Source organism: Babylonia areolata, chromosome 12, assembly GCF_041734735.1.
Source record: "Babylonia areolata isolate BAREFJ2019XMU chromosome 12, ASM4173473v1, whole genome shotgun sequence".
NCBI lineage: Eukaryota > Metazoa > Mollusca > Gastropoda > Neogastropoda > Buccinidae > Babylonia > Babylonia areolata.
This window is the reverse complement of record NC_134887.1, coordinates 36,276,179-36,289,782: the sequence shown is the minus strand read 5'-3', so window position 1 is coordinate 36,289,782 and position 13,604 is coordinate 36,276,179. Positions and strand designations below refer to the sequence as shown.

Sequence of the window (13,604 nt, the reverse complement as noted above, 5' to 3'; positions counted from 1 at the left end):
AGAGTTCATCGTCACCACACCCACCTCTTCCTTCATCTCTAACAGGGGAGACAACACAGAGTTCATCGTCACCACACCCGCCTCTTCCTTCCTCTCTAACAGGGGAGACAACACAGAGTTCATCGTCACCACACCCACCTCTTCCTTCCTCTCTAACAGGGGAGACAACACAGAGTTCATCGTCACCACACCCACCTCTTCCTTCCTCTCTAGCAGGCGAGAGAACACAGAGTTCATCGTCACCACACCCACCTCTTCCTTCCTCTCTAACAGGGGAGACAACACAGAGTTCATCATCACCACACCCACCTCTTCCTTCCTCTCTAGCAGGGGAGACAACACAGAGTTCATCGTCACCACACCCACCTCCTCCTTCCTCTCAAACAGGGGAGACAACACAGAGTTCATCGTCACCACACCCACCTCTTCCTTCCTCTCTAACAGGGGAGACAACACAGAGTTCATCGTCACCACACCTACCTCTTCCTTCCTCTCTAACAAGGGAGACAACACAGAGTTCATTGTCACCACACCCACCTCTTCCTTCATCTCAAACAGGGGAGACAACACAGAGTTCATCGTCACCACACCCACCTCTTCCTTCCTCTCTAGCAGGGGAGACAACACAGAGTTCATCGTCACCACACCCACCTCTTCCTTCCTCTCTAAGAGGGGAGACAACACAGAGTTCATCGTCACCACACCCACCTCCTCCTTCCTCTCTAACAGGGGAGACAACACAGAGTTCATCGTCACCACACCCACCTCCTCCTTCCTCTCTAACAGGGGAGACAACACAGAGTTCATTGTCACCACACCCACCTCTTCCTTCACCTCTAGCAAGGGAGACAACACAGAGTTCATTGTCACCACACCCACCTCTTCCTTCCTCTCTAACAGGGGAGACAACACAGAGTTCATCGTCACCACACCCACCTCCTCCTTCCTCTCTAACAGGGGAGACAACACAGAGTTCATTGTCACCACACCCACCTCTTCCTTCCTCTCTAACAGGGGAGACAACACAGAGTTCATCGTCACCACACCCACCTCTTCCTTCCTCTCTAACAGGGGAGTCAACACAGAGTTCATCGTCACCACACCCACCTCTTCCTTCCTCTCTAACAGGGGAGTCAACACAGAGTTCATCGTCACCACACACACCTCTTCCTTCCTCTCTAACAGGGGAGTCAACACAGAGTTCATCGTCACCACACCCACCTCTTCCTTCCTCTCTAACAGGGGAGACAACACAGAGTTCATCGTCAACACACCCACCTCTTCCTTCCTCTCTAACAGGGGAGACAACACAGAGTTCATCGTCAACACACCCACCTCTTCCTTCCTCTCTAACAGGGGAGACAACACAGAGTTCATCGTCAACACACCCACCTCTTCCTTCCTCTCTAACAGGGGAGACAACACAGAGTTCATCGTCACCACACCCACCTCTTCCTTCCTCTCTAACAGGGGAGACAACACAGAGTTCATCGTCACCACACCCACCTCTTCCTTCCTCTCTAACAGGGGAGACAACACAGAGTTCATCGTCACCACACCCACCTCTTCCTTCATCTCTAACAGGGGAGACAACACAGAGTTCATCATCAACACACCCACCTCTTCCTTCCTCTCTAACAGGGGAGACAACACAGAGTTCACCGTCACCACACCCACCTCTTCCTTCCTCTCTAACAGGGGAGACAACACAGAGTTCTTCATCACCACATCCCTCCCCCAGTCACATGTGAGTGTGTGTGCATGTGAGTGTGCGTGTGTGTGAATGTGGTTTATTTTGTGCTTTTTTGGGTGTGAAGGCTCACCTAATTACAGTTTGCATTACTGTCTCAGTGTGTACAGGTAATGCGTTGTTGGCTTTTTGTTCCGCTGTGTGCCAACATTACGGTGTTGTATATGTGTTGTTTCACGTGAGGCGCTGAGACTCCACTGTGTGGGGGAGGTTGTGCCATGTAAGTAATCTATATCACTCTTGTCATCATCATGATGACAAGCGTGTCACACGCCGCAACATACCAGTAGCAGCGGTTGCTGTTTTCACTCTTCTGTTCAATTCTGTGTACCGTTTGCCGGCTACAATTTTGCGTGTAGATTTAACACGGATTTAATGTGGCACGCACAATGATATGTGTTTTGTAAAAGCAGTTCTCTGGAAAGAGCGCTATATGAGCATCCATCGCTATCATTATCATCATTGTTGTTATTCTGTTGTACAGCCCATTAGAATAGAATATGTAGAACAGAATATATCTTTATTACCAAGTGTACCGGGGTCACAAGGAATATTGGGGATGATAGTACACAACAATGTATGAACACAAATCGAAAATCATACACAAACACAGATACAGAAATTAGGATACATACAAGTGCATATCAATATAAAAACTTGTGCATACTCACACATGCACGCACTGCGCGCGCGCGCACACACACACACACACATGCACGCACGCGCATTACTGGTTGTTTGTCCACACAACGCCACCAACGTTTTTCCTCCAGCTCTCCTGCTGCACATCCATCAGACGTAAAAACAAAGAGAGAGAGAGAGAAAAAGGTTTAATGTCCATTCACTTTTTGTGGACACTCCATCTCACCTTGCAGCTGATCTGACGCGAGCACCCCTGGGGACTTCGCTCACGACTGACCCGTTTTGCGAGTCCTTGATATCAGGCTGATGACAGGAAATTGGAACTATTTCTTTTATCTTCTGGGTTTTTTTGGGTTTTGGGGTTTTTTTTTTAATGTTTTATTGATGATGACGATGAACGCCGGGTTTTTTTTGTTTTTGTTTTTTTTTTTTTTTTTAGAAAGTGGAAATACATTTTTTGTGACTCATTCAGACACCAACACACATAAACACACATACCCCCAACCCCCCCTCCCCCCCTCCGCCACACACACACTACCATTTACCCCTTCCCCCTCACACATCTTCCTGCCCATCCCACCCTGCATCCTCCCCTAGTACCCACACCCATCAACCCACCCACCCACCCACCCACACAACACACAACGTGACAAGGCATACATACACCATGAAGCCACCAGCTCGTGCAGCCATTGACAAAAATAGCCACATCATCTGACCCAAATCACAGGACAGTCTACACACACACACACACACACACACACACACACACAGCAGTGTGGACACAGAGCACCCAGCTGTCTCCCTCACTTCCTCATTTCCCCCTTGGGGAAGGTGGGAGTGGTGAAGGTGGTGGGGGGCCCAGGAAGAGGGGAGGGGGGGGGGAAGATGTGGGATAGCTGCCTGGAGGGGGCCTGGGGGGATGCAGGAAGGAAAGGGTTTGGTGTTGGGATAGCTGGACATCACCTCCCTTGGGGGTAGGTGGGAGTGGATGGGAGGGGTGAGGGGGGTGCAGGAAGGGAGGGAGGAAGGTTGGTGTTGGGATAGCTGGGCATCACCTCTTGTGGGGGTAGGTGGGGGTGAAGGGGGAGGGGGGAGGAAGGGGGAGTAGTTGTTGGGATAGCTGGGTATCACCTCCCTTGTGGGTAGGTGGGAGTGGATGGGAGGGGTGAGGGGGGTGCAGGAAGGGGGAAAAGGTGTTGGGATAGCTGGGTATCACCTCCCTTGGGGGTAGGTGGGGGTGAATGGGAGGGGTGAGGGGGGTGCAGGAAGGGGGAAAAGGTGTTGGGATAGCTGGGCATCACCTCCCTTGGGGGTAGGTGGGAGTGGATGGGAGGGGTGAGGGGGGTGCAGGAAGGGGGAAAAGGTGTTGGGATAGCTGGACATCACCTCCCTTGGGGGTAGGTGGGGGTGAATGGGAGGGGTGAGGGGGTGCAGGAAGGGGGAAAAGGTGTTGGGGTAGCTGGGTATCACCTCCCTTGGGGGTAGGTGGGAGTGGATGGGAGGGGTGAGGGGGGTGCAGGAAGGGGGAAAAGGTGTTGGGGTAGCTGGGTATCACCTCCCTTGGGGGTAGGTGGGGGTGAATGGGAGGGGTGAGGGGGGTGCAGGAAGGGGGAAAAGGTAGGTGTTGGGGTAGCTGGGTATCACCTCCCTTGGGGGTAGGTGGGGGTGGATGGGAGGGGTGAGGGGGGTGCAGGAAGGGGGAAAAGGTGTTGGGATAGCTGGACATCACCTCCCTTGGGGGTAGGTGGGGGTGAATGGGAGGGGTAAGGGGGGTGCAGGAAGGGGGAAAAGGTGTTGGGATAGCTGGGTATCGCCTCCTTTGGGGGTAGGTGGGAGTGGATGGGAGGGGTGAGGGGGGTGCAGGAAGGGGGAAAAGGTGTTGGGATAGCTGGACATCACCTCCCTTGGAGGTAGGTGGGGGTGGATGGGAGGGGTGAGGGGGTGCAGGAAGGGGGGGAAGGTAGGTGTTAGGATGGCTTGGCATCACCTCTTGTGGGGGAGGTGGGGGTGAAGGAGAAGGGGTAGAAAGGGGGGAGCAGTTGTTGGGATAGCTGGGTATCATCTCTTGTGGGGGAGGTGGGGGTTTCGGGGGGGGGGGGGGAATGGGGGTGAGTAGGAAGGGGGTGCAGGAAGGGGGGGGGGGGTGAAGGTTGGTGTTGGGATAGCTGGGCATCACCTCCCTTGGGGGTGGGTGGGAGTGAAGGGGAGGGGGGTGGGGGCGGGGGTGCAGGAAGGGGGAAAGGTAGGTGTTGGGATAGCTGGGCATCACCTCTCTTGGGGAGATGGGGGTGAGGGGAGGGGGGGGGGTGCAGGAAGGAGGAGGGGGGAGGTGTTGGGATAGCTGGTCATCACCTCCCTTGGGGAGATGGGGGTGAGGGGAGGGGGGGGGGGGTGCAGGAAGGGGGAAAGGTAGGTGTTGGGATAGCTGGGCATCACCTCCCTTGGGGAGATGGGGGTGAGGGGAGGGGGGGTGCAGGAAGGAGGAGGGGGGAGGTGTTGGGATAGCTGGGCATCACCCTTGGGGGAGTGTGGGGGTGAAGAGGAGAGGGGGGTTGGGGGTGGTAGGTGTTGGGATAGCTGGGGAAGGCAGGGTGAAGGGGATGGGAGGGGCAGGAAGGGGGATTGGGGGTGGTGGTGGTAGGTGTTGGGATAGCTGGGCATCACCTCCCTGGAAACGTTTTCTGTCACCACACCAGCCCAGTGACTGAAGCTCAATTGTTATGGAGAGAGGAAGAGAGAGAGAGAGAGAGAGAGAGACACAGACAGAGAAACACAGAGAAGAAAGCAGAGACACAGACACAAACACAGAGAGAAAGTGACCGACGGAGAGAAAGAAAGAAAATGACAGAGAGACAAGACGCAGACGCGGAGACAGACACAGGGACATGAGAGACACAAACAATCAGTGAAAAAGAGGCACTGACACAGAGAGAGACACGGACAGAGACAGATAGATAGACAGACAGAGACTGAGACAGACAGAGACAGAAAGATAGACAGAGACAGACTGACAAAGACAGAGACAGACAAGACAGAAAGACAGACAGAGACAGACTGACAAAGACAGAGACAGACAGAGACAGAAAGACAGACAGAGACAGACTGACAAAGACAGAGACAGACAAGAAAGAAAGACAGACAGAGACAGAGACAGACATCCAGACACAGACAGATACAAACAGAGACAGAAAGACAGACACAGACAGACTGACAAAGACAGAGACAAAGACAGACAGAGAAAGAGACAGATACAGACACAGACAGACACAGACGGAATCCCATGCAGGCACCCACCCTGCGGCAGCTGAGCGTCAAAGTACTCCTCCTCAGAGCTGTCCGACTCCTGCAGCTGCTCCAGACTCTGATAGCGCCACTCACCCCCCTCCTTCCCCGCTCCTGCAGGTAAAAAAAAAACACACCTGTCATCAGCTGTCAACAAAGCCACTGACATCATCACCACTATATCAACAAAATTATGATAATCATCAAAGTAACACACACACACACACACACACACTCACATACACAAATAGATAAATGTATTTACATATATATAACCACATATGAATGAACATATAGATATACAGACAGATAGATACATAGATACATAGATATTTCCATAGCTATAGATAGATAGATAGATAGATAGATAGACAGATGTCTGTGTGTATACGTATCATTATTATCATTATTAGTATCAGTATCAGTATCAGTAGCTCAAGGAGGCGTCACTGCGTTCGGACAAATCCATATACGCTACACCACATCTGCCAAGTAGATGCCTGACCAGCAGCGTAACCCAACGCGCTTAGTGTGGCCTTGAGAAAAAAATAATAAATATATATGAATAAATAAATAAAATAAATAAAAATAAATGAAAAAAAATTAAATTAAATTAAAATTAAAAAAAAATAATAATAATAATTTTTTTTTTTTTTTTTTTTTTTAGGAGGAGGAGGATAATGATGATGATGATGATGATCCTTTAATAACAATCATTATTCTTATTCCACCTGAGCATGTTGATGTGGTGACGTTACTGAACACAACCCCGCCGCCCAACAAAGGAAACGGCACCAGTCAGGCAAAAAGAGAAAAAAAAAAAGAGAAAAAAAAACAAACTGACGGAAGAAACCACCACACACAGGCCGACAATCACACCCACACAAAACAAAAACAGTCAGACCACATCCCACACCACCCCACACCACACCACACCGCACCCACACACAAAACAAAAGTGTCAGGCCACACCACGCCACACCACACCACACCACATATCACACACAACAAAGCCTGTTAGACCACACACCAAACCACACCACACCACACCACACACCACACAAAACAAAACTGTCAGACTACACACATCACACCACACCACACCACACCACACCCACACAAAACAAAAACAGTGAGACCACATCCCACACCACGCCACACACCTACACAAACGGACACTATCAGAGCACATCCCACACCACACCACACCACACACCACACCACACCACACAAAACAAAACTGTCAGACCACACACACCACACCACACCACACCACACCACACCACACAAAACAAAACTGTCAGACTACACACACCACACCACACCACACCACACACCGACACAAACGGACACTATCAGAGTACATCCCACACCACACCACACCACACACCACACCACACCACACAAAACAAAACTGTCAGACCACACACACCACACCACACCACACCACACCACACCACACAAAACAAAACTGTCAGACTACACACACCACACCACACCACACCACACACCGACACAAACGGACACTATCAGAGTACATCCCACACCACACCACACCACACCACACCACACCACACAAAACAAAACTGTCAGACTACACACACCACACCACACCACACCACACCACACAAAACAAAACTGTCAGACCACACACACCACACCACACCACACCACACCACACAAAACAAAACTGTCAGACTACACACACCACACCACACCACACCACACAAAACAAAACTGTCAGACCACACACACCACACCACACCACACCACACAAAACAAAACTGTCAGACTACACACACCACACCACACCACACCACACAAAACAAAACTGTCAGACCACACACACCACACCACACCACACCACATCACACCACACCACACAAAACAACCAGTAGGACTTCACACCACACCACACCACACCACGCCCACACAAACGAAAACTGTCAGAGCATACACAACACCACACCACCCCACACCCACACACAAAACAAAACTGTCAGACTACACACACCACACCACACCACACCACACAAAACAAAACTGTCAGACTATACACACCACACCACACCCACACAAAACAAAACTGTCAGACTACACACACCACACCACACACCTACACAAACGGACACTATCAGAGCACATCCCACACCACACCACACCACACCCACACAAAACAGCCAGTAGGACTTCACACCACACCGCGCCCACACAAACGAAAACTGTCAGACCACACCACACCACACCACACCACACAAAACAAAACTGTCAGACTACACACACCACACCACACCACACCACACCACAAAAAACAAAGCCTGTTAGACCATACACCACACCACACCACATACCACAAAAAACAAAGCCTGTTAGACCATACACCACACCACACCACATACCACAAAAAACAAAGCCTGTTAGACCATACACCACACCACACCACACAAAACAAAGCCTGTTAGACCATACACCACACCACACAAAACAAAGCCTGTTAGACCATACACCACACCACACCACACCACACCACGCACCACACAAAACAAAGCCTGTTAGACCATACACCACACCACACCACACCACACAAAACAAAGCCTGTTAGACCATACACCACACCACACACCACACCACACCACAACACACCACGCACCACACAAAACAAAGCCTGTTAGACCATACACCACACCACACCACACCACATACCATACAAAACAAAGCCTGTTAGACCATACACCACACCACACCACACAAAACAAAGCCTGTTAGACCACACACACCACACCACACCACACCACGCACCACACAAAACAAAGCCTGTATGACCACACACCTCACCACACCACACCCACACACTAAACAAAAACTGTCCAACCACACATTCCCCCCTCACCCCCATCCCCCCACGCCACCCCAGCCACACCGTTGACCATCACCAGTGGCAACCACAACAGGCGACATGTCTGACCTGAGGAGCGGGAGGGGCGCGCCTGGCGAGCTGGGGGTAGGGATGGTGCGGGGGCAGCGGACACCACCTTCCCCCCGTTCACCACCGTGGAGGCGCTGCTGTAGCTCTCCAGGGACACACTGCGACTGTACTCCCTCCCTCCTCCCCCGCCCACCCCGTCCCCTCCGCTCTCCCCGTCCGGCCCCTGCACCGAGTTCTCTCCCTTGGAGGAGGGCCGTGTGGCAGGGGTGGGGGCGTTGGTGGGGGTGGTGGTGGGGGTGGTGGCGGCAACAGGGGTGTCCTCCCCGGGCTCCCCGTCGGCGGCCTTGGAGGCGGCCATCTTGTGCGCCAGGTGGAGCTGCGTCTCTCGCTCCAGGCGCCGGATGTCGTCCATGGTCAGCCCGTGGTACTCGTCCTGCCAGCACCACGCCTGGCGGTGCGCCCTCAGCATGGTCCTCCTCAGGGCTGTGCACACGTGATTGGGTGATAATGGATGGGTGATGGATGATGGATTGACAAGATGGCTGGCTGATGGATGATGATGTATGGATGGATGGATGGGTGGGTGGGTGGGTGATGGATGGATGGATGGGTGGTGGATGATGATGGATGATGATGGATGGATAGATGGATGGATGATGGATGGATGGGTCATTGATGATGATGGATGGATGGGTGATTGATGATGATGGATGGATGAATGGGTGATGGATGATGATGGATGGATGATAGATGGATGGGTGATGGATGATGATGGATGGATGATAGATGGATGGGTGATGGATGGATGATAGATGGATGGGTGATGGATGGATAGGTGGCTGATGGATTATGGTGTACGGATGGATGGGTGATGGATGGATAGATGGATGGGCTATAGATGGATGGATGGATGTATGGATGGATGGGTGATGATGTACACATGGATGGGTGATGGATGGACAGATGGGTGGGCTATGGATGGATAGAAGACCCAAGGATGGATGGATGATGGATGGATCAGTGATTGATCTGTGACAGACGGATGGAAGAACAGATGATTTTTTTTTTTTTTTTTCATTCTCTGACAAGAAAACAAAGATAAAAACAAACAAAAAAGCAACAATTCGACACGGCTATGCCTGAGGGCCACAAACTCGCCCTGCTCCTCACACAAACATCAATGATCACAACCACCACCACCACAACAACGACAATAAATATTTATAAAAAAATAAAAAAATTAAAATTAAAATTAAAAAAAAGCAACAATTCAACACGGCTATGCCTAAGGGCCACAAACTCGCCCTGCTCCTCATACAAACATCAATGATCACAAAAATTTGAACAATAACAACAACAATGATCATATAAAACAAAAAAAACAAAACAAAAAAAAAAACAATTCAACATGGTCACACACACACACACACACACAAACACACACATACACACACACACACACACACACACACAAACCAACTGGCCCTGCCAGCCAGCCAGCTAGCAGCAGCTCACTCACCGATGTCGTGGATGAAGCGCTCAATCTTATTCTGCATGCCCCAGTACTTGAACTCCACCCGGCACAGCTTGTAGGCCGTCATGACCGACTTGTCCCCCTTCCTGGCCCGCACGTAGTCGTCCCTCCAGCTCTCGTCCAGCGGCCCGCGCCTGGTCTTGCCCGAGGTGAAGAGCTTTGGGTCCTCCTCACGCCGGTAGTCCCCGCTGCTGATGGGGTCGCGAACGATGTCGATGATGTCTGCACGCAGAGAGGGAGAGGGAGGGAGGGCGAGTTGGTTTGGTGGGAGGGGTGTGGGGAGTGTGTGTGTGTGTGTGGGGGGGGGGGTGTCATTGTTGATGGTGTTGGTTTTTGCTGGTGGTGGTGTTGCTGTTGTTGTTGTTGCTGTTGCTGCTGGTGGTGGTGATGTTGTCATGTTGGTGTTGTTGTAGTTGTTGTTGTAGTTGGTAATGGTGGTGGTGCTCGTATTGTTGATGGTGGTGGTGTTGTTGATGGTGGCGGAGGTGGTGGTGGTGGTAATGGTAATGATGGTGGTAGTGTTGGTGTTGTTGTTATAACAGCATGCGATGCTGACGATGTCTGGACACATTGAAAGGTGTGTTGGTGGTGGTGTTGTTCTTATTACTGTTATTGTTGTGACAGCAATGTGGATGATGTCTGGACACAGTGAAGGCGTGTGCGTGCGTGCGTGCGTGCGTGCGTGCGTGCGTGCGTGCGTGCGTGCGTGCGTGTGTGTGTGTGTGTGTGTGTGTGTGTGTGTGTGCTGCTGCTGCTTCTGTTGCTGTTGTTGTTGCCTCATCGATTTGTTTTCTTTGGCATCAATACAGCAATACCACTGATCACCCAGCCTCTGGTTACACCTCAACGTCTTCTGTGATGATGTCATTCCTCATGTGTGCTATTTATTCCCCAGCTGCCACTTCCGGGAAATTCTGCCAGACCTGAACTGACTGCAACATTTCCAAATTTCAATATCTGAGAAACAATACCCCCCCCCCCCCCCCTCCCCCCACTCCTCTCCCTCCTCCCTTCTAATCAGCATTCACCACCACACTCCCATCCCCCCAACATCCCACACTCTGGTGGCAGAGGAAGCCACTGACCGACTTGGCGCTGGGAGAGCTCTGCCTTCTTCATGTCGAAGACGTTGTCCTCCTCACAGCAGTCGCTGAGGTAGCGGGTCTCTATCTCCAGCAGGAACTTCTCCACGAAGGGGCAGCGGTAGCGGGTCTTGGTGTAGGGGTACGCGTTCCACGCCTCCTCCTCCACACGCAGCGCCGACTTGGGCAGGATGGCTCGGAACCAGCCTGGAAACACGCGCCCACGTGCATGCGCCCACACACACACACACACACACACACACCATCTTTATTTAACAACTTTTTTGTCTTCAAATCAATCCCAACTTCTTTTAAATCGCTATCCATCACTGTCAGCTGTCGGCATTCTAGATCTATAACAGAGTGGTTGCAGACACACAGATCAATCCTAAGTGGTTTCAAGAGATATAGATCTATTAGAAATTCTGAGGTTTACAGACAGATCTACCACAAAGTCAGAATAGTTACAGACTCACAGATCTGTCTGAACGTTGTTGCTGACATACCTGTCAGGGTTATCACATCGTGAGTGGTAACAGACACAGATCTATGAGTGGTAACAGACAAAGTGTAACAGGCACAGATCTATCGTGAGTGGTAACAGACACAGATCTATGAGGGGTAACAGACACAGATCTATGAGGGGTAACAGACAAAGTGTAACAGGCACAGATCTATCGTGAGTGGTAACAGACACAGATCTATGAGTGGTAACAGACAAAGTGTAACAGGCACAGATCTATCGTGAGTGGTAACAGACACACTGACCTACCATGAGTGGCAGCAGACACACAGATTTATCAGGAGTGGTAACAGACAAAAGAGATGTATCGTGAGTGGCAACAGACACACAGATCTACCATGAGTGGTAACAGACACACAGATTTATCAGGAGTGGTAACAGATAAAAGAGATGTATCATGAGTGGTAAGACACACAGATCTACCAGGAGTGGCAACAGACACACAGATCTACCAGGAGTGGCAACAGACACACAGATCTACCACAGACACACAGATCTACCAGGAGTGGCAACACAACAGACACACAGATCTACCAGGAGTGGCAACAGACACACAGATCTACCAGGAGTGGCAGGAGTGGCAACAGACACACAGATCTACCAGGAGTGGCAACAGACACACAGATCTACCACAGACACACAGATCTACCAGGAGTGGCAACAGACACACAGATCTACCACAGACACACAGATCTACCAGGGGTGGCAACAGACACACAGATTTATCACGAGTGGTAACAGACACACAGATCTACCAGGAGTGGTAACAGACACACAGATTTATCACGAGTGGTAACACACACACAGATCTACCATGAGTGGTAACACACACACAGATCTACCAAAACGATGATTCCAGGGTGAAGAGGGCAGGGCCCCTTGCCAATTCCTGACGCCCGGTTTTCCAGTCACACCTGTACTCAAGAACTCCTCAAGGGGAGAATACCCCTCAGACTCTGAACAGATCCCTCCTTCCCTCCCTTGCCCTGCCGCTAAATTCGCTGATCGATTTTGCTGCTGCTGATGTGTTTGTTTGCTTTTGTTGTTGTGCTGTTTGCTGCTGTTGCTGTTGTGCTGTTTGCTGCTGTTGTTGTTGTTTGCTGCTGTTGCTGTTTGCTGCTGTTGTTGTTGTGTTGCTTGCTGTCGTTGTGCTGTTTGCTGCCGTTGTTGTTGTGCTGTTTGCTGTTGTTGTTGTTGTGCTGTTTGCTGCTGTTGTTGTTGTTTGCTGCTGTTGCTGTTTGCTGCTGTTGTTGTTGTGTTGCTTGCTGTCGTTGTGCTGTTTGCTGCCGTTGTTGTTGTGCTGTTTGCTGTTGTTGTTGTTGTGTTGTTTGCTGCTGTTGCTGTTGTGCTGTTTGCTGCTGTTGTTGCTGTTTGCTGTTGTTGTGCTGTTTGCTGCTGTTGTTGTTGTTTGCTGTTGTTGTTGTGCTGATTGCTGCCGTTGTTGTGCTGTTTGCTGTTGTTGCTGTTTGTTGCTGTTGTTGTTGTGTTGCTTGCTGTCGTTGTGCTGTTTGCTGCCGTTGTTGTTGTGCTGTTTGCTGCCGTTGTTGTTGTGTTGCTTGCTGTCGTTGTGCTGTTTGCTGCCGATGTTGTTGTGCTGTTTGCTATTGTTGTTGTGTTGTTTGCTGTTGTTGTTGTGTTGTTTGCTGTTGTTGTGCTGTTTGTTGCTGTTGTTGTTGTGTTGTTTGCTGTCGTTGTGCTGTTTGCTGCTGTTGTTGTTGTGTTGTTTGCTGTTGTTGTGCTGTTTGTTGCTGTTGTTTTTGTGTTGTTTGCTGTTGTTGTGCTGTTTGTTGCTGTTGTTGTTGTGTTGTTTGCTGTTGTTGTTGTGCTGTTTGCTATTGTTGTTGTGTTGTTTGCTGTTGTTG

The 13,604-nt window shown here is 50.6% G+C and overlaps 1 protein-coding gene across 1 annotated transcript in view; it reads right to left on the bottom strand.

The window, feature by feature from the left end:
- The window catches only part of LOC143288585 (protein retinal degeneration B-like), a 57,403-nt gene that overhangs the window by 29,784 nt on the left and 14,015 nt on the right, over positions 1-13,604 (bottom strand). Inside the window, exons 3-6 of the mRNA XM_076597208.1 lie at positions 11,223-11,426; positions 10,123-10,359; positions 8,643-9,086; positions 5,690-5,791 (exon numbers count right to left, since the gene is read on the bottom strand). Of these exons, the coding sequence (XP_076453323.1) occupies positions 5,690-5,791; positions 8,643-9,086; positions 10,123-10,359; positions 11,223-11,426 (987 nt within the window). The remainder of the gene's footprint in view (positions 1-5,689; positions 5,792-8,642; positions 9,087-10,122; positions 10,360-11,222; positions 11,427-13,604) is intronic.